The 22,426-nt window shown below is 38.7% G+C and overlaps 1 protein-coding gene across 4 annotated transcripts; it reads left to right on the top strand.

Annotated features, from left to right (window-relative positions):
* Positions 1 to 14: 14 nt before the first annotated feature.
* On the top strand, positions 15 to 20,603 carry slc18a2 (solute carrier family 18 member 2). 4 transcript variants are annotated; one of them, XM_052580002.1, is made up of 16 exons: positions 15 to 159; positions 506 to 681; positions 8,798 to 9,134; positions 9,661 to 9,719; positions 9,891 to 9,974; positions 10,523 to 10,615; positions 11,383 to 11,472; positions 11,678 to 11,721; positions 14,372 to 14,432; positions 14,877 to 14,972; positions 16,065 to 16,143; positions 17,072 to 17,123; positions 17,542 to 17,605; positions 17,920 to 18,039; positions 18,150 to 18,283; positions 19,924 to 20,603. In XM_052580002.1, exons 2-16 carry the CDS (start codon positions 549 to 551, stop codon positions 20,026 to 20,028), a joined length of 1,551 nt encoding a protein of 516 aa, XP_052435962.1. In that variant the 5' UTR covers positions 15 to 159; positions 506 to 548; the 3' UTR covers positions 20,029 to 20,603. The 4 variants fall into 4 exon arrangements, with proteins under 4 accessions (XP_052435962.1, XP_052435963.1, XP_052435965.1 ...); XM_052580003.1 differs by lacking the exon at positions 9,661 to 9,719 and having other exon boundaries at positions 9,934 to 9,974; XM_052580005.1 differs by lacking the exons at positions 15 to 159; positions 506 to 681 and adding an exon at positions 1,244 to 2,181.
* Positions 20,604 to 22,426: the final 1,823 nt, after the last annotated feature.

Raw genomic sequence — 22,426 nt, 5'->3', positions numbered from 1 at the left:
TTCGTCGATGTCACAGCACAGCAGCACACACACACACACACACACACACACTGCGAAACAGCGTGACGTCAAACAGTACTCGAGCAACTAAAACGCTCCGCATCCAGTGCCTTTCACCCGGGATCTGACAGCAAAGCTCAATGCAAATGTGCTTATAAGGTAAGGATCAAAACCATACTGTGGGTTTATTATTCATTTAAAATATTTAGGCTTGGCATAAGAAAGAGAAAAAACACAATTGTTGATAGTTTATTATTTTCAGAGAACTTCAGTGCATATAGCCTATTTATAATTGTTTAAAGTGTAAATTGACTTTAATATTTGATATATTTCTCACATATTAGTAATCATCCCCTCAAGTTTCTTTTAAACATATTTTACTGCATTTCGTTGCCTTGTAGCTACCTTACATGTGCAATCACAATAAAGTTTAATCTAATTTTATAATGTTTTGATGGCACAGATGTTCTTTGACAGTCTCTTTTTATATTTTTTTCTGTTGCAGGATCTTTTTCACTCGCTCTTTGGCAATTGGATTTTTTATTAAAATGGGACTATTTGATGCCCTTAGAGATTTTAGTTTATTAACATGGCTGAGAGAAGAAAGACAGTCTCGGAGGCTGATTCTGTTGATCGTTTTCATTGCTTTGCTGTTGGACAACATGCTGTTGACGGTGGTCGGTAAGTGCTACTGTTGATCACACCTCAAATATTTTATTTTGCATTATGTATGCTTTAATGTGAATTCAAATGAAGCTCAAACGTTCGCTAAGAGTATATAAATGTTATAATTAAAATATGGCGGGTCTCTAATTAATAGGGCGGGTCTTCTTAAATTAACGAAATTAGGATTTTTTTTTTTTTGAGAAATGTTTTAATTATTTATTTATTCTATAATCGATTTTTAAAAGCATTACTGATTATTTGTTTGATATAAATTATTTCAAAAACTTTATTTGTGTAAAAAACGTACATTGAAAGTAAATTGATAAATCTGATTAATATGCCTAGGATAGTTACCTTAAACTATCCTAAAAGACTGTTTTCCTGTGTTAACTCCAGTGGCTCCAGAGCTCCGTCCGCGTGCGCGCGCTCTCATAATAACGTGACAGGGACTCGCGCGTTAAATTGTAAATTGTTTGTTCTCACGTCCGCGAGCCAAGAAACGGGCACGGCAGTTAAGCTGGAAATAATGGGAATATGGGCCTGTGTGTACATGTTGTGGAGTAAAGGCGTTGCACAATGTATTTTTTATATATATGCATGATCACGTTTAATTGCTGTGTTTTTCTTTGGAGTGAATTGTTTTTCTTTCGTGTGGATTTGCTGTGTGGATTTGCTGTGTTTGTATTTGGAAAACAGTTCCCTATAGCCACACCTCTATTCCTGATAGATTAATGAACTAATAAGTGATGGATACTGGGCGGAGCGGGTGATTTGTTCCCTTATAAAAGGACGTAACAGTGACTGACGGGGTGGTGGCAGCATTGTGTATTCGTAACTGAAGTCAACACAGTGAGTGAGAAATCACGTTGTGCCTGCATCAGAGGTGAGTGTTTGTGTTTCACTCATGTTGAGACGGCCTATGGCTATGAGAGACTGCAGCACATGGTAGACGAGTGACCACAACGTTGACGATTCACGGAGCACTGTTGGAGTAGCAGCGTGTGAGACGGGCTGAGGGCCGGCTGCGAGGGCTTACCGGGAGTTTTGGGAGACGATAAGAAAACGACGTGGTTCTTCTGCCGTGAACACATTGGACTGGATAGCAGGGTTGCTGTCCAGTCATGCAGTGAGTACGCTCTGACTTCTACCTTGCGGTGCGCCTATCCAATTTAATTTATTGCCTCATAACGGACGAAAACCATCCTGTTGTGTATAATTGTACCTGAGTGACATCTTGAATCGGCCGATATTGTTAAGGAAGTTTTAGTTGTATTTAATACGTTTTTTTAAACTGTTGATGTGAATTGGACATTGTATGCTGGCAGTTTTTTCCTCTTGTCTTCCAGCATCGGGCTGATACTGATCTCTATGTGTGACTGAGTGTTAACGGACAGCTGCTGTAATACTGAGGTCTAGTAGAGACTGAGTTAAACCCTGCCCTCGAGCTGAAGATCTGGACTTTGGACTTGCTGGTTGTTTGATAAATTTGATGTTTTTCTTGCAACTAATTTTATGGTAATAAATTGTTCTACTGTGCATTTCTGGGTGTTGGTTTCCACTGTTCCCTCCTCCGATAAAGAACCTGTGTTTTAATATTGGGTTCCTGGGGTCTTAGTTTCGACTCTAGGTGGCGTAGTCGGCTACAAAAGTTAAATGTTATAGACCCATTCGGCCGCTGACATAATTTGGCGTAGTCGGCAGGATTCGGATACGGGAACGGTGGAACAGCACTTGATAGAATATCTAAACAAAAAAAATAATAATGATGATGCCAGTGTTTCCTGGTGCCCCTTGGGTGCCCAAGTTTACGGGTGCTGATTGTGATTTGAAGTATGGAGATTGGAAAGAACAAATGCAAGGGCTTTTAGAAGCACAAGAAGTACCTGAAGCAAAGAAAGTTAAAATTGTAATGGGTGCCCTGGGTGGTGATGCAAAACGGGAAATAAGCGTTTTGGCTGATGGAGATAGGGATAAGGCCAGTAAGATTTTTGAGCATTTAGACACCTTGTATGCTGGAGAAATACCTCTTCCTGTCCTTAGGTCACATTTTTTTAGTTGCAGACAGAGACAAGATGAATCTTTTAAGATGTTCGTGTTGCGATTACGAGAACTCTATTGTAGGTTGCAGCGACGTAGTCCAGAAGGGGCCCTTGTTGAAGATCAACTGAAGGAGCAGTTGTTGCTGGGGTTGGAGGATGGACCTTTTCTGAGAGCTTTGCGAACATATGCACGCCGAAACCCAGAAGGAACATTCACAGATTTGCATCAAGAGGCTTTACTGTTGGAAGCAGAATACCGTCAACCAAGGTATGAACTGGCTTGTGCTGCTATTAGTGGGCCTGGTAGGGTTGATTCTCGCTTACAGGAGACTGACTGGAAAGCTGAATTAAAGCGAGAAATTCTGGAGGAGGTTAAGGGACAGATGCGAGAACTGACACAGGAAATGATGAAGGAGTTGAAGTCATCTAGTCCAGTGGCACAACTAAATCATGCACAGCCTAATTCTGTACCTTTCCAGCCACAAACTGTTTCTTCTAGGCGACAAAGGGGGCAGTCTTCTTTGAATATGTGGGATGCAGAGGGGAGGCCGATCTGTCGGCACTGTCAACAGTCAGGACATATAGCAAGGTATTGTAAGGAAAGTGTGCTGCCTAATGGAAATTTAAACTAATTTGCCCTGCTGCAGAGGTCCAGGCGGTGGGGCCAGTAAGAGTATCAGAAAATTCAAGGACCATTTCTTCTTTCATTGGTGGTTGTCCGATGGTGAGTGTTACGATTCAGAACATTAAGTGTACAGGACTGTTGGACACCGGCTCTCAAGTTACGCTGATGCAACAGAGTATGTTTGAGGAGAAGTTCCCTCAGTATAAGTTGGGTCAAGCCCCTGTTTTGATTTTACGAGCTGCAAATGGCCTAGAAATCCCCTATATTGGATATGCTTCGTTTGATTTTAATGTTGCTGGAGTCCAAGTTTTAGAGCGGGGTGTTGTCATTGTAAAAGATGAATTTTCTACAAACCCTTTAATAATTGGTATGAACGTAATTTCACAATGTTGGAGTGCTCTTTTCCAGAATGAGGGGCATTCTTCATCTTTGTTCCAGAGTACCAGAGAACGACAAGCATGGCAGCAGGTTATGGCAGTTTGTCAGCGTGTTGCAGCATGCACTCACGAAGATTGGTTACTGGGCAATGTGTGGTTGGCTAACAGACGAGGTGTACGTGTTCCACCAAGGAGTGAAGTTGTGGTTTGGGGACGTGCTCGAATGGGTCTGCGACAGCGTGATTACTGTGGACTTATGGAGCCTGTGTCTGAACAACCTGTGGCTGCTGCACGAACAATTGCCATGGTAAGGGGTGGTAGAATCCCTGTGAGACTCTGTAATATACATCCATACAGTGTTTTTGTAGGAAAATATCAGAAGCTTGGACGGCTATATGAAATCAATAGCTCTGATATTCATGGCTGCAAGGATCTTGGATTAACCTTGAATACTGAAGGCATTGTGGAGGTGAGGCTTACTGAAGCTAGCCTCCCCGTAGAAGATGTAGTTTCCCCTGATATAGGTCAATTTTCTCAAAGATCTGATTTGACCACACGGCAGTGCCAAGACCTCGATGCACTTTTGAGAAAATGGTCTAAAGTTTTCTCTGAGAGTGAGGAGGATGTGGGGTACACAGAAGTGGTACAGCATAGGATCCACACTGGAAATGTGCCTCCCATTCGGGAGAGGTTTCGACCATTGCCTCCTATGATGTATCAGGAAATGAAAGCCTTGTTGGCTGACATGTTGAATAAGGGAGTCATCTCTGAGAGTGCTAGTCCATGGGCAGCCCCAGTGGTGATGGTGAAGAAAAAGGATGGGAGTTGGAGATTCTGTGTGGACTATAGGAAATTGAACGCCGTCACCCACAAAGATGCGTTTCCTCTTCCCAGAATTGAGGAGACTCTGACCACTTTGAAGAAGGCTGAGTGGTTCAGTACTCTGGACCTAGCAAGTGGGTATTGGCAGGTGGGTGTAGACCCAGAAGATCGTCCTAAGACTGCCTTCGCCACCCCTTTGGGGCTATACGAATTTCGGCGCATGCCTTTTGGTCTGTGTAATGGACCTGCCACATTTCAGCGGTTAATGCAACGTTGCCTAAGTGGCTATTTAATAGATTTTTCTCTGGTGTACTTGGATGACATTATTGTGTACTCATCTGACTTTTCTACTCATCTTAGCCATCTTGAACAGATATTCCAGCGGCTGTCTCATTATGGGTTAAAATTAAGATCTGACAAGTGCCAGCTCTTCCGACAGCAGGTGAAGTTCCTCGGCCATGTGGTGGACAAGGCTGGCGTACATCCTGACCCTGGAAAGACAGCAGCAGTCCAAGGTTGGCCTACCCCTACCACAGTTCGGGAGGTAAGGGCCTTCTTGGGCCTTGCAGGCTACTACAGGCGTTTTATTGCTAATTTTTCCAAAATCGCTCAACCTCTAAATGCTCTCTTGGTTGGCGTTCCTGTAGATAAAAAGTCTGGTACACGTCAGATTGAGTGGACCACTACATGTCAGTCTGCATTTGAGACCTTGAAGTCTTGTTTGACAAAAGCCCCTGTATTAGCCTATGCGGACTTTGCTTTACCGTTTGTTGTGTACACCGATGCCAGCCACCAAGGCTTAGGTGCTGTTCTGTCACAAGTGCAGGATGGAAGGGAACATGTGATTGCTTATGCTAGCCGAAGCCTTCACCCTGCAGAGAGAAATGATTCAAATTATAGTTCCTTTAAACTAGAGTTACTAGCATTGAAGTGGGCTGTAACAGAAAAATTTAAAGACTACTTGACTGGATCAAAGTTTACAGTAGTTACAGATAACAACCCTGTGGCCCACTTACAAACAGCTAAGCTCGGGGCTGTGGAACAACGCTGGGTGGCCCAACTAGCCAGTTATGATTTTGTAGTGAAATATCGGGCGGGGCGGGAAAATGACAATGCAGACAGTTTGTCCCGATTACCTGTGTCCATAACAGCGCAGAATCAGCTTGCAGAGGTCCAACAGATTGATGCCAATGGAGGTGCTGTCACTCTTGGTATTTTGGGGATCGATGAGTGGCGAGAGGCACAACAAGGGGATGATGAACTCCAGGTGGTTATGCGGCATGTAAGGTCTGCCAGTGTACCAACCACCCTTGAGAGAAGAGCATTACCTCTGAGGGTACAACAGTTGCTTCGCCACGTAGCACGACTTGTAATCCATGATGGAGTGTTGTACAAAAAGATGATTGATCCAAATACCCAGGAGTGTCGATTGCAGATTATTTGTCCAGCTGTCCAGCAAGAGGAGGTGTGGAGGCGATATCATGAAGCATTGGCCCATGCAGGTGTTGAACGTACGCTGACCAGAGTGCGGCTCCACTTTTACTGGCCTAAGATGGAGGAGATGATGCGAGGGTTCCATTCTGGGTGCGTCGCCTGTAGCCTGCAGAAGGGTAGGGACAGTCATAAAGCACCCCTTAATCCCATCACAGTGTCTTGTCCATTAGAAGTGGTGGCTTTAGACTTTTTGTCCTTAGGACGACCTACTGATAGCTACCAAAATATATTAGTTATGGTAGATATGTTTACACGCTACGCATGGGCAATTCCAACAAAAGATCAGACTGCCCAAACCACTGTGAGGGCCCTTTGGACTCATGTGGTGCAGACCTTTGGCTGCCCTTTGCGTTTCCATTCAGATAGAGGACCAAATTTTGAGTCTGAGTTGGTTCAGGAGTTTTGTCTGTTATATGGAACCGTGAAGAGTCGAACTACTTCCTATCATCCTGCAGGAAATGGTAGGGTAGAACGTGTTAACCAGACATTGTTAAATATGCTCCGTACATTGGGACAAGAGAAACAGGATAGGTGGCCTGATTTCCTCCCTGAGCTGATGCAAGCCTACAACAACACTATTCATAGCGCCACAGGGTTTGCTCCAGCATATCTGATGTTTGGGCGTACAGTGAGGATCCCGGTAGATTTGGGGTTGGGTGTAGTGTTTGATCAGCAGAAGTGGGATCATGGAGGGTGGGTCCAGGATCATTATAAAAAGTTAAAGTGGGCTTACACCGTAGCTAAGAACAACATGGATCAGGCTGCTGAGAAAATGAAACAGATTTATGATCGTGGGGCTAAGGATGTACCTTTGTTAGATGGTCAGCGAGTCTGGGTTAGGGACCGAAATAGGCAAGGTCGGGGAAAGTTGTGTGGTTGGTGGAGTCCAGTGCCCCATATTGTAATAGGAACATTGGGAGAGACTGGGTTGGTGTATCGGGTAAGACCTGAACAGGGAGGGAAGGAAAAGGTTCTACACCGTAATGCACTTAAATTGTGTGCTGCCTCTGAAGGGGAAGTTCTAGCACCCCCTAGTACCGTGAATACCACGCCTATAGTCACGGCTCAAGACCCTGTACCATATAGTGTTTGGGTTGCTTCAGAACCTGTAAATCTGGGGAATGAGACGGTTAGACGATCTACACGTACAAATGTCGGACGGCGACCTATGAGATATAGAGAGTGATTTGAATAACTTTTGGGCAGGGACTGCTTTTATTTTACTGTGGGGGGGTGTTGTGGAGTAAAGGCGTTGCACAATGTATTTTTTATATATATGCATGATCACGTTTAATTGCTGTGTTTTTCTTTGGAGTGAATTGTTTTTCTTTCGTGTGGATTTGCTGTGTGGATTTGCTGTGTTTGTATTTGGAAAACAGTTCCCTATAGCCACACCTCTATTCCTGATAGATTAATGAACTAATAAGTGATGGATACTGGGCGGAGCGGGTGATTTGTTCCCTTATAAAAGGACGTAACAGTGACTGACGGGGTGGTGGCAGCATTGTGTATTCGTAACTGAAGTCAACACAGTGAGTGAGAAATCACGTTGTGCCTGCATCAGAGGTGAGTGTTTGTGTTTCACTCATGTTGAGACGGCCTATGGCTATGAGAGACTGCAGCACATGGTAGACGAGTGACCACAACGTTGACGATTCACGGAGCACTGTTGGAGTAGCAGCGTGTGAGACGGGCTGAGGGCCGGCTGCGAGGGCTTACCGGGAGTTTTGGGAGACGATAAGAAAACGACGTGGTTCTTCTGCCGTGAACACATTGGACTGGATAGCAGGGTTGCTGTCCAGTCATGCAGTGAGTACGCTCTGACTTCTACCTTGCGGTGCGCCTATCCAATTTAATTTATTGCCTCATAACGGACGAAAACCATCCTGTTGTGTATAATTGTACCTGAGTGACATCTTGAATCGGCCGATATTGTTAAGGAAGTTTTAGTTGTATTTAATACGTTTTTTTAAACTGTTGATGTGAATTGGACATTGTATGCTGGCAGTTTTTTCCTCTTGTCTTCCAGCATCGGGCTGATACTGATCTCTATGTGTGACTGAGTGTTAACGGACAGCTGCTGTAATACTGAGGTCTAGTAGAGACTGAGTTAAACCCTGCCCTCGAGCTGAAGATCTGGACTTTGGACTTGCTGGTTGTTTGATAAATTTGATGTTTTTCTTGCAACTAATTTTATGGTAATAAATTGTTCTACTGTGCATTTCTGGGTGTTGGTTTCCACTGTTCCCTCCTCCGATAAAGAACCTGTGTTTTAATATTGGGTTCCTGGGGTCTTAGTTTCGACTCTAGGTGGCGTAGTCGGCTACAAAAGTTAAATGTTATAGACCCATTCGGCCGCTGACATACATACAGACGGAACCAGGCGGAAAATTAACCTGTCGTTCTTTGGCTGAAGTGTTGAATGAAGAGGCTTTTGAGCGTTATCGCACACGGTGTCCCTGTGGGTTATTTACGCATGATAATGTCAAACGCATCAAACCCAATTGTTCACTTGAAAGGTCGAATGTGGTGTTACACAGCGAGATAAATCTTTGAACTTTAGTTTTTCTGGAAAATGATGCAAACATTGATTCTAAATCTGTTTTGTGATTTTCTGAATAGCCTATTATCTGTTTTAAGAGTAGAGCAAAGCGTGCTCACTGAGAAACCTCAAGTAATGTAGGATATAATGTAAGACCATGTATAAACAAATGAATGATTTCAATCTCTGTCTCATGCTATTATTATCTATCTCTACTCTTTTCTCTCTGTAGTGCCTATTATTCCAAGCTACCTGTACTCAGTGGACGACGAGGCTGCTCAGTCGGTCCGAAATCACTCCATGTCTCCTCTGTCCCCATCTGGTACCTTTCAGAGCATTGTATCTCTGTACGATAACACAACACGCCTGACTGACTTCAGCCCACAGATGAGCACGGCTAGCCCAATGACCCCAAAGCATACTTCTGTGACGCCCCCTCAAGATAAGTCAGACTGCCCCAAAGCAGATGACCAGCTTCTGAATGAGAATGTGAAAGTGGGTCTGTTGTTTGCCTCTAAAGCAACAGTACAGTTAATTACTAACCCCTTCATAGGGCCCCTGACCAACAGGTGGGTTAAAGCAAATCACACGTTTATCTTTGAAAGAATAGCAACTAGCATTTCTCTCAAAAGGAGCACGAGATTGCATGATATGTTTATGCCTGCAGTGAGTGCAAATGGAGTGTAAGTAAGGTGAATATTGCAGTGCAATTCTCTTTCTGTCTCTGTCTGTTGATTGATGTATGACCACTCGTGCATGTGCCTTCATCCCTCTACATGCTGAGTATTGGCCAGTCTAGTTTAATACAGCACCGCTGCATTGAATGGATTCCACTATTCATCGCATTTTGGGATCAGTCAGTTTTTTAGCAAAGTGCATCATCGTTAGTAATGCACTAATCATAACTCACAAAATCTGAAGCAAAAGTAAAAACTAAACAAAAACACGATTTATATGATCTTATGATTATTATAGTATAATAACATGTTGATTTTATTTCTGAGTGATGCCAGCACTGAACCAAGTTCAATGTTTGTGGTCAAATGGAATATGTTGGTGCAAGAGGTTTAAGAAGTTCCATATTTATAATTGCAGAATAGGATACCAGATCCCGATGTTTGCTGGTTTCTGCATCATGTTTGTGTCAACCATAAGTGAGTACACTTTTTAAACATTAATCTAATTTCTAAGTGTCTTTATGAAAAGGGGTGGAGAAGATGCACTGTACATTGGAAGATTTAGCTACAAACTATCTGTTGTGTGTTTCTATGATAAATATGTCTACTTTTTCTTTTTCTCCTGTCTGCGTTTTACTCTATGTGAAGTGTTTGCATTTTCATCGAGTTATACGTTGCTGTTTTTGGCCAGATCTCTACAAGGTGTCGGCTCTTCCTGTTCTTCTGTGGCGGGTAACAGATCTTGTGCAACCTTACATTAGATTTCAAAAGCAAAACCTGCAATGTAATTCTTATTTAGTGCACAATTTGTAAATCTGAGTGTGCTAAAACACTTTTGACTTTGATGTTCTCAGATCTCTGTATGCATAAAGCCACTATTTATGTTAATGGTTTTCAGGTGCTTGTGTAAAATGCACCCAGTTCCCATTCAAAGATGTATGCAGCATTGGATCTAGATTACAAAACTAGCTCTTGAAACTCCCTATTAATTAATAATAATAAAAAACAAATATTTTTACTTTACTTTTACTTTTTGGTTTATTGCTAGAACTTAAAAGTTTAATATTGTAATGAATCATTTTTGCCTCAATCTTTTAAAAAGTGCAGAATGAAATGTATAACCACAAAAAGCTATGTGATGTTACACTGGGGGGATGCTAAAAAAAGCTATAAAAAATTATATTGCACAAAATGCTAATATAAGCAGACATACTAATATACTAATATAACAGACAAGTAAAAAACCTTTAACCTCTGTAATTTCTGTGTGTCATATGCAGGTATGGGGATGCTGGCGAGTGTTTACTCAGATGATGAGGAAAGAGGAAATGCTATAGGAATTGCGCTGGGAGGACTGGCCATGGGAGTTTTGGGTGTGTACTTGTATGTTTAGGATTTCTTTTAACATTTTGATCTGCAAAACTTGGTTTGTACTGTTAAATTGGAGATCTGGAATCTTAACTTTAATCTTACCCTTTGAAACGCATACCAAGCAAAGAGAGAAATGTTAAGTTGGGTGGTTATGAATGAAGTGCCTTGGAGTTTAAGATTGGGAGGTAACTTTAAGTGGCATGTTTAAAGCCCAGGAGCAGTGGTCAGAACAAATGCCTTGAGTGGGGCCTGAACCTAGTGTTTCCCGTTAATGAGCTAATGTTTTAACCACTGTTGCAGGATGTTTAATCCTTGATAGTCCATTATTTCATTCATAATGGCAAGTAAAGTATTTAAAAAAATTTGATCCACCAGATTAAAGCTATCTTGTGTGTCCTAAGTGATTGCATTTTGCTGCCATCATTCAAGTGCACAAAAACTGTACTTGTTAATCAAGTGGAGAGCAGCAGAAAAATGTGGAGCACAATAATTTAATTCAAAACCTATAAAACTATATTCATCTGGACAGCTTAAGACTTGAAAGAGAGATTGATGTTGCAGCACAATTTATTGTTTTACTTTGGTTTGGTAACTTTATGGTTATGTGAATGTTCTACAGGGCGATTAGTATTGGATTTGTGGCATGTGTTAATTCACAGCATATGGTCAATGTCAGGGGTTTTCAAAGTGAGGATGCTTTGATGTGCATTGCTTGCATTAAGTCTGTGAGTAGTATGCAGTTTACTGTATATGTGTGTGTTTTTTACAGTTGGCCCTCCGTTTGGCAGTATCATGTATGAGTTTGTCGGTAAGACGGCTCCTTTCCTTATCCTGGCAGTGCTGGCGGTGCTTGATGGAGGTGAGTTCATCAGTCTCTCTTCTATAAGCTTGCCAATATTTTTTCAATCTAAACAATGGGAATGACAGATTCAGTAGCAAAGCTTCATGATATTGTGAAACAAAGTGGAATTGAATCCTAGTGACAGAAACTCATTAAAACTGAATTTCTGATGCTGAAAAAGATTGGATTCATATCTGATGTTTTTTCTCATTTTCACGAGCAGCTTTGCAGCTTTTTGTGCTTCAGCCTTCGAAGGTTGAACCAGAGGTGAGTAGAGTACCTTTTTTCCTGATCTGGGGTTCGTTTCCCAAAATGCTTTTTGATGTATTTTTGATGAATTGCATTAGGTAAAAACTTGCTTAAAGGTCAAGCTCTGCATTCGGAAGGATTTGTGTGAGCACAAGAATGTGTGTTTTGGTGTAATTTTTTTTTGTTTTATAGCTCCACTCATATTTGAGATTGAAAATGTCAATTATTTGGTCTAATATCCTGAGTAAGAGGCTTACTATGACCTAGCAAATGATTTGAACAGTCTATTAAACATGATTTGGGCTCATATTTGTAATTGCTTTAGTCATTTTTGTCATTTAGTAATTGTACCTTTTGTAACTTGTAGAAGCTCCACATTACATTGAATCTTTACTTGGTATTCCTCTCGTGGGCAAAAGCGGGGAGAAGCAGCTTTAGAGATGAAGTGTGTTTGGTACTTTGATTGATCTAGTCTTATCAGTAGCAGGACTAGAATGAATTGCAAGGGGAGTTTGGGTCTTACACTGGTTACTTTTAAACCTCAATATGTATTTGGGATTGAAAATAGGTTTATATGGATTACAATGTGTGCATGCGTAGATTGTAGCGCATTTCGAAAGCAATGTGTGTGAGGGACAGTGTTTGTAATAGTGCTTTGGTTTGCGTCACAGTAATAGGAAATGTTCAGTGGCTGATCCAATCAAAGCATGTCTGACTTTGATCAATGGGGGTTGATGGTATCAGTTACCACAGAGACCCCAAGTGCCCCTACAGACAGTGCAGCTACTCGTGTTAGGGTTATCTGTGAGATTTTGTCATCTTTTATGAGGAATGAAGCATATAACCCACTGCTTTCCAGCAATAAATAAGCTTTAAAAAAGAAATCTAATTAGAAATGTTTCTGCGCTTTTAAAAATAAGTTTGTTATTGGAATTTATGGTTCAGTGAAGAAACTGTAACATCCATGGAACCTTTTTATTGTACGAAATAAAAAGAGGTTCTTTAGATTACTGTATGTTCTTCACACTAAGAAAAAATGGTCCTTTTGAGAACTGTTCACAAGAAGGTTCTTCGGTGAATCAAAAATGGTTATTTTGTGGCACAACTGCAAGAAAATTATTTTGGAACCTTTAATCTTGTAAAAAGTCAGTAATGTGAAAGAGTAATAATATTTTAAGGCAGCAAAAAAGAAAAGTAATAATAATAATAATTTGAGGACAAATGTCATTCTGCACTTTCTGCCAGCTGTCAGATTATATTTTCAACAGATCTGAGTGACATTGGTTAAAGGTTCATTTTTTTTGTCATCACCACAGATGGGCCTGTTATCTCAAATCAGTAATGCTTGGACATTAGGTCATAGTTAATTAAGACAGATCCTTTATTCAGAAGCCCCCTTGAGTGTCTAACAGGATTATGGGTAAGAATAGAAGCAAGTAACAACTAATTGTTTGGAGGTTAAGATCTTTACCTGGTTAGAGCAGTACCACTGAATGTCCCAGGGTGTGAGTGGGATGGCATGTCCACAGACGAGCAGTATGTGCAGTGAAGGGGAGTAAAGAAGTGCTGATTTAATGAGGGGGTAATGGTCGTTGCCTGGTGACTGCTCCAAAAAAAAAGAAAAGTGTAATTGTAGGCATGTCTCGCAAAACGCTGTTAATAGATCGAAGAACTACTGTAGATTGAAGAAATGTTAGATGTTAAAGAATGATTGTTTTCAAATAGGTTACCTAAACAGTGTCCCTGTCTGCCATTGGTTGAACAAAAAATATATATATATATCTCCACAAATTCCAAATTTCCAATCAACCAACAAATGGCTCACTCTTTGTTTCTAGGTATCATACTGTTATAGAAGAAACTGTTTTAACATTGTAAAAGTATAGGCATCAACGTTTAATTACTTACTTAAATTAATGCTTTAACTAGTATGCTTTACTTCTCTTATGGCAAAAAAGTCATACCTAATGTAAAAAAAAAAAAGTCCCTTCAAGAAATGATGCCTGGGCATTTGCACTAGAGATGCCACAATTCCCACATCAATATGGAGAGTTAAGACTGCTGTATTTTGTCACCCATACAGTTGTTTGTGATCTTCTTTTCACTGATCGCTTAGAGGTGTCAAAGGGAACAGACTGAGTACGGGGCATTATATATATTGTCTTGTGTGACTCTCAAGGAGCCCATCTCCGTAGGAACCGCTGTGGTGACTAGAGAAAGATTTCTCAAATAGAATTATATACCCTGACGTGTACGTCAGAAAAACTTGCCTGACCTAAGTGAGGCCAGGATTGTTAATGGAATGAGATAAAATCCCATATCAGTACATAAATAAATGTCTTATTATATCCTGATAAATAAAGTAAACACGTAAAACTTGGATTTAATTAAGAAAAACTTACCAGAAAGTTGTGATATTTACTTCAGATGCAGCAAAAATCTATTGAACATTTTTTTATTATTATTATTATTATTATTTCCCCATAGGAATAAATGGATAACTATGGTATTTAGGATTTGTTGTCCCTTGTGTATTTTACGCTTTGAATTGGCAAGGGCCTCATTGCTGTTGTCTTCCCACTGTAACAATGATGTTCAGGGTAAATTGTTTGCAATCAAAAAAAAAAAAAAAAAAAACCTTAATATTAATGGACTTATCTTTTCCCAGACCCAAAAGGGAACTTCACTAATTACCCTCATGAAGGATCCATACATCCTCATCGCAGCAGGTCAGACATGTTGACACAAACTTCATTCAAAGTGCAAACCTTATTTTCTTTTTAAAGGTGAATGTTTTTTATAAGAATGGATTCAGAATACAGAACAAAGAAAGAAACCAATGGTTTAGTCAATTATGTGTGCCATTAGTTGTGCTTTAGGGGGTGCCACACATTTAAGAGGGTCATCTTTCTGTAAGAAAAGGATAAGACAGTGTCAAGTGTGTGTATATGTGAGAAAGAGAGAGAGAGTGAAGTGGTCAAAGAAACGCATCTGTGTTTGTCTCTGCCTCCCCTTCTCTCCAATTACAGTGGCCTGAGTGCAGGGGCAAGATGATGCTGTTTATTATATCTGAGAAAGGAAAGGAATGGGTGCTGATGGAGGGGGAGAGATGGACAGAAAGACAGAATTCTTCAGAGGATGAATCCACTTACCCTCCTAATTTTCTTTTTCAGGTTCCATTTGTTTTGCTAACATGGCCATTGCTATGCTGGAGCCAGCTCTCCCCATCTGGATGATGGAGACTATGTGTCCCAGGAAATGGCAGCTAGGTTGGAGAATGTGCTTCTTGTTAATGTGTACACTTACACATTTCTTCAGTTCCCTTCTTTCCAGAGAAATGGTTACTGTGGGCAAGATAGAAAAAGGGCATGAATTACTATGAATTTATTATGGACAATTACAATGAATGATTATGGACAAAGTGAAAGAAACGGCAAATAAAGCCTAAAGAATGTTTTATTTATTAGTATATTAATATTACATTAGGGACACAAGCTAAAGACAGTGAAAAAGCTAAAGTAAATACAGAAATATTTATAAAAATGGCTAGGTTGTATTTTACAGCAAAGTTACAAGAAATAAAAAAAATTGCACGAAGAAATAATTATATTTTAAAATATATTTTAAATAAAAAATACTTGTTATTTTAAAAGTATTATTTGTTTATTTTAATGTTTACCTTTTTTGTTATTTAATTAATTTATTATAAGCTTTTCATCAACTCACAACCCGCTGAAGTTTTCTTATGAAGCTCAGTTCTAAATCTGCTCTAATGTAAAAATTCTAAATAATTTAAATTGTAAAATATATTTGTAAAGTATTATTTTTTTTTTATGAACTTTATTTTTATTTTAAATACTATAAAATTACCTGGATGATTTTATTTATTGTAATGAGAATGAGACTTAGCATTGTAGTAATTTATTTTATTATGATGAGAATTACATTTTAAGAGCATTTTTTTGAGTAAATTTAGTAGTAAAATAGTTTACAATTATTTTCCACATACTTACAGAATTGTGTCAAACAATCAAAGCCTGTAAAATACAATTTAAACAGTTGCTTTTTGGTTTCTCCACAGTTTTCCTGTTATTTACAAAGCTTTGCCATAATAAAGAGAGAAAGGAAAGCAGAGAAACAGGGAGTGTCTTTGGTCTGCCAGGATATTGAGGTGTCATTGGCAGGCAAAGGAAAGCAAGAGAGCTAATGAAAGAGAAGGAGAGGGAGAATGAGAGAAGCAGCTTCATAACAGCGTCTTTGAGACGAACAGCAGCTTTGAGATCAAACTGATATTGTGTCATCTTATATCTCTCTCTCTCTCTCTCTCTCTCTCTCTCTCTCTTTCTCCTTTTTCCTCTTAGGGGTTGCGTTTGTGCCGGCCAGCATTTCATATCTAATAGGGACCAACATCTTTGCTGTTTTGGCTCACAAAATGGGGAGGTAGGAGAGGGAAATTAATGTGTTTTTTCCCCCTACTTCTCTTTCCTTATCTTCCTCCGCTTTGCTATCAGCTTCCTCTGTTTTGAAACCGCTTTAAATGAGCTTCTCTCGCCAGGTTTTGTAATTGTGTTTTTAAAAATCAGTCTTAGCAGCATGCTGTTTATTTGTTTGTTTAAACTATACACACTCCTTTGTTAGCTCTTATGAGAGGCATATACATGTTTCCCATTATCATGTTATGTCTGCAGGGTCCAAAATGAACAGTCAATGAACACCTGCCAATGTCGGCTGGATTGAGAATATCATTGGCTAAACATTTTTCTTACAGTATTGTTTATTTATTTATTAGAATTAAAAATTATTTATTATTCTAATATGCTGATTTGCTACTCAAGTAACATTTTTATTAAAGCTGGGAAACTGTTTTTCTGCTTAATATTTTGATGGATATCTGATATTTTTTCCAGGATTCTTTGAATAGAAAGTTCAGAAGAACAACATTTATGTAAAATAGAGATCTTCTGTCGCATTATAAAATGTCTTCCCTTTTGATAATATCGATTTAATGAATCCTTGCTGAATGAAAGATCAAATATATATATAATGCCAGGAGATGTTTCTAAGAAAAGACACGCATGTCTGGCAAAGCATTTGAATTTTCAGGGGAATAACTCAGCAGGGCCTGTAGATTTGCACTGTGACATTTTATGAACTCTCTGTTAGGATTGGTGCTGTTGTTCGAGCTCTGTGACCTAGGTTTATTACTGAATGTCTTAGTTCCTAGCAACCTCTGCTTCAGAACAGCAGACATTTGTTGGCCACATCTTCAATTGTTTCTCTCTCTCTCTCTCTCTCTCTCTCTCTCTCTCTCCCTCTCTTTCTCTCTCTCTCTCTCTCTCTCTCTCTCTCTCTCTCTCTCTCCCTGTAGATGGCTGTGCTCACTTATAGGGATGGTTCTGGTTGGAGTCAGCATTCTCTGTGTAAGTTATTTTAGACTAAATCCCTGTTGGAGATTAACTTCTCTCCGAGAGAACACCATACCTATAAATATTTAAACACCTTATTTTTCTGTCATTTCAAAACCTAAGATGTTTCGTTGGCCACTGATGCAGTTGATGGCTGGAAAGAAAGTTTCTTTTGAAAATATAGCTCTGACTGTCTTTGCATGGATATATCCTGCTTAGCAGGAAGACAGTCTGTTCTCTTATTGATGCTTATCAGATTAGACTGGAAAACAAGTTCAGATGAGAGTCAAGTGCACATTTGGGACAAAAGGAACATAAACAGTGTCCTGTTCTACAGAATGTTTGACTGTATTTGATGTTTTTACATAATCAATATTAATATATATATATGCACCAGCCTCCTGTATTTTGAGCTCTTCTAATTGTCCCTCAGGTGCCTCTTGCAAAGGACATATACGGACTCATTGTGCCAAACTTTGGAGTTGGATTTGCAATAGGTGAGCTTTGCTTCTTTATCTGTATTAGAAGTTCCTGAAATATTATTGCCCTAATGTCAAGTCAAGCTGATTCAGTTCATTTCAATAAAAGTGTAAAGTTCATCAATTATAAAACAGGTTCAATTTAGCGTAATATACTTACTATAATACAGGTGCTTCTCCTTTTAAATAAATAAATTAAACCTGAAATGGAAAAAAAAATGTTAATACTATATAATTTGTAATGAAAATGATGTATTATGTTCAGAAAATAGAAGTATTTTTACTAGTGGCAGACCCATTTTATGACACAGTCCATATTTTGTGGTCTGCAGGTATGGTGGACTCCTCCATGATGCCTATCATGGGTTACCTAGTAGATCTGAGGCATGTGTCTGTGTACGGCAGTGTGTACGCCATTGCTGATGTTGCCTTCTGCATGGGCTTCGCATTTGGTAAGTTTTCCAATTCTGTTATTAATTTTCATGAATTAATTAGAATTTCTACTTAGAAGATTGTTAGGGGAATGTGTTAATAGCATTTAACAGCTGTGTGTGTTGTATAGGTCCATCGGCAGGTGGGGCGATCGCGCGGAGCATTGGCTTCCCCTGGCTCATGACCATCATTGGTGTGGTAGACATCCTGTTCGCTCCTCTCTGTTTCTTCCTGCGAAATCCTCCTGCTAATGAGGAAAAGATGGTCAGACCCCACAACATCTCATCCATCAATTCGACATACATTACATTCATTCCAGTCTACTTGCTCTCAAACACAAATATTAATGCAGTGGTGCAGCTCACATGCATTTATTCACAATTCCAAGTAATATTCTTTGGAAATCTGTTTTACTCCTAAAGAGTGACAATTTCCATGTGAAACAGTATATTAAATGAGAAGAATTGTAGGGACTTGATTGTAGACGGATGTATCTTGACTTGTATCCATATTCTCTTCCTTATTATCATTATTATTATTTCAGTAATAATCATATGTTCACTCTCCACCTGTCATTCACTCATGCTTTCATTTTGATTTCATCTCTAACTTCAAGTCACTGACATGATAGAATATGACTGCAGTAGGACATTATGTTACATAATAACTACATATAAAAACTGAGCAGGATGCCCTTAAGCTAAGATCAAAGAGTGATGTTGATCTGAACAGACTCGTGCGTTTGTCCTCAAATGCTGCGTGATCAAAGCAAAGCATCAGTCTTTCTTTCTCAAGAGGAGTGCTACTCTGTTCCTGAAGAGCACTAGCGTGCACACGCACACAAGCCAGATCTGCACGTCTTTATCAAAGCCTCATTCAATCACTGTGCAATAAACCCACCATTTCTCAGTTGGTCAGCGATCAGCTCCACCCACAGCTGATGATGTCACAAATGCTTCCATTGGGTGTGAAATCGAATCACTAATGGAGAAAGTGAGGTTAACCAAATTTAGACCTAGATTAAATAATTTACTCTTTAAATTATTTGTCCTTTTCTGAAAAGCCAACCATATTTACACAGAGTACCAGCTTCAAATTAAATGAAGAATTTGTTTAAAGTATTTAATCAAATTAAATACATTAAAAATAAAATCACAAAAAACAATTTCAAATTGACAAATAGTTTCTAAAATAATTACTATAATCAATAGCTAACATTCTAAACATGAATTTAAATGATGCATTATTTATTTCTTTTATTCATTATTTATTCGTAAATTTGAAAAGTGATTTATTAATTTATTTAAATTTTATAAATAAATTAATTTAAAATAACTTTATTTTATTATTTTATTTCTTGATAAGTGTTTATTTGTCAATTTAACAGTTTATTAATTTGGAATGCATTTCACCTTTATTTGTTTATAAAGTGCTTTTAACGGTACAGATTGTTTACATTCGTATTTTGTGTTTTGTTTAATAAATTGATCATTGATTCCTTAATGTTGTTTTTATTTGTCACTGCTGGTCTTTTTAAAACTGCAGGTCTAAAGAGGATTATTAGCATTGGAGATAAAAAATAAATAAATGAAAATAAAAAATAAAAAAATTCACATTATATAAATAAGACAGAAGTGATTTTGTGATTCCAGAATGATGCTCCAAACATTTTCTTCCTTTCCGTCTGTACACTGCTGCTCTTTCTTGTCAATCTTTTGCACAATCTTTTGGGCAAACAAATCGATAATCGAGATCGGAGCTTGTGCTACACTGTTTCCTGCATACAGTACATAATTGTTGTGTAAATGCTAAGTCTATGTATATTTGCTTTGATGTGGTTTGTATGTAAATGTAACAACTGTAAGGTGTCCTGCATGGTTTCTTATCTCTGTGTCTTTTTTCAGGCCATTCTGATGGACTCGAACTGTTCAATGAAGACCCGTTCTTACTCCACCCAGGGCTCCAGCTACCAAATGGATGACGATTTTGATCCAGAGAGCCCTGAATAAGCCTCATCAAAGCCCTAGGCCATGTACGTCACCCAGAGTATCTATTTTGTCGTATGAAATAGGAAAACAATAGACTTTAAAGAAAACCACCATGCTGATTGGTGAGAATGTCCCATATCTGTCCCAAACTGTCCTGTGGTTGTGATGGTCATGTTCTTCTGAAGCAAACCAAAGTTGTTCTCGTTGCTGTTTGTTCTCAATGTGGAAGGGGTGAAATGTCTAACCAACAGCCTTATCGATTTGGATAACATTTGTGTGTGAGGATAAACGGAAAACATAACTACAATTTTATTCCGAATAATAATTTTCATTTTTTTCTCATTAGAAAGTCCGACAGGGTAGTTGATGAGATTCATTCAGTATAACATAATGGGCAGATATGTACTGGATATTTATTGTTTGTCTGTGGTGGTAGGAAAGTGAGGTCTTCATATATGTATCTATCGGTCCTGTTAAAGTCTTTTCATAGATGTAAATGTCATTGTATTCAGTCAGAACTCACCTTGAAATGGGCCTTAAAATGTTATAGAGAACTGCTGAAGAACATGTTAGGTCAATTAAAACTTGAACTTTCACGTTTGGGATCGATTTCTTCAAATCTGGTACATTATATGATTCCATTGCTGTGGTTTTCATTTAGGCTTTTGAGAGGAGATTTTTGAAGAAGCAAAAGGTCTAACAGCATCAGATAATCAAGCAGAATGTCAGCTATTCCTCCTGTCATGCTCTGTTTGTGTGTCTTGTGTGATGTGACGGTAAAAATGATGTACTGTACTATCAAAGATGAGCCACAGCTAAATTTTGATTACATATGGTGACAAACTGTTTCAGTTTAGTTAAACAAAGTCAATTATTGCTGGAAAGCATCCAGATACTTTAGATTATATTTGGCTTTTAAAGTGTATATGGTATATATAGATATTTATATATTTTAGTAAGTCTTTTGAATGTGCTGGAATGCTAATACGTTCATTTCTAAAGAATGCCTCAATACTGCTCTTTCCCATTTTTGACTTTAGTTTTTTCTGCTTCTAGTAAATATGTTATTGATCTTCTTTTTAAAAACTGAACTGGCTGTGAAATGAAACATGGCCTTAAATTGAGATCCTTAAAATGTAAAGCCATATATGAAATTACTGGGGTTTTATCAAGATTATAAATATTTATTTAGGCATTGAGCTTAATTATCAAGTCAGAGTCTGTGAAGGTCTTATTTATTTTATATTATTATTAAATAAAGATGCATTCTATGCCTTAAAATCAGACAACCTGTTGCAAACACCATTTAATGGCGAGTGTAGCGGTAAATGTGTTTCTGAGATACAAAATTCAGTCTTATTGTACCATCGACTGCATACTTCATAACCTAAAAGACAGCTTAAATATTAAAAACAATTCCCATCTTTTGTTTATCAAGTAGATTATATCAGGCATTTTCATATGAGCTGAAATAATTGGTTTTGGAGTTCAATTATCTGACTAGTACAGGTAAAGCAGTTCAGAAATAAGCCTTCAAATCTCCTTTATTTTCTTGGCATAGTTTTACTGAGGAAAACATCAGTTATATTGCAGGAAATAAGTCAGAGATGTTTTCCACTGGAGCTACAATCAGTTTAATGCAACAGTTGTGTCCAAAACTAACCTTTGAGAAAAATCTTGTTAGTTCAGCTTTAAGTATCTGCACAACGGGAGGATGTTTGTGTTCGATGTGAGGAAAGGTGTCCTGCTCCCAATCTCCTATCATAACAACTGGAGTTGTTCGCCAGTGAAACATGATTTTTTAACACAAAACTATAATCAGATTGTAAATGTGCTGCCAGTGTTTGAGTTGCAGCAGTGTCCTTTAACCTCAATGTTGTTTTTTTAACCCTTTAACCCAGTAAGGGTTCAGAGTGTCAGGTCATTTATTTTCAAATTGTTTTATCAAAAAATTAGTGTATGTGCCAATGTCAGTGTGTGCCTTCAGACTGGTATGTCTTGTTTGTGTTTAAACTACATCAACTAGGAGGCTGAGTTGATGGTTTTATATCCAGTGTTTGGTCTGGTGGTTAGGTTTTACATCAGCTTTAGAGCTCTGAAGGTAATGTGTGTGACCGCAATAGAAAATAAATGTTTAAAAAGGCATAATGCTTGTTTCCCCCCAATGATATTCATCATCTTGCAAACACAACAGACTTTACATGATTGATAATTCATTTTAGTACTGGTGACAATTCAGGACTGCATTGTCCAATGAAAATCCAATCAAATCGAACTTTAATATGGTCTATTGATTTAAAAAACGTGCTTTGCTTTACTCAGTTGCACTAAGGTTTAAGAGTGTTATTTCCTGTTATTGACTGAAATCTTTTGAACGGGTTCAAAATGCCATCTGCTCCCAATGTCTTATTAATGGCTA

The sequence above is a fragment of the Carassius gibelio genome, chromosome B17, assembly GCF_023724105.1.
Source record: "Carassius gibelio isolate Cgi1373 ecotype wild population from Czech Republic chromosome B17, carGib1.2-hapl.c, whole genome shotgun sequence".
In the NCBI taxonomy this organism is placed as follows: Eukaryota; Metazoa; Chordata; class Actinopteri; order Cypriniformes; family Cyprinidae; genus Carassius; species Carassius gibelio.
The sequence above is the reverse complement of the archived record's forward strand: the minus strand, read 5'-3'. Positions and strand labels throughout refer to the sequence as shown.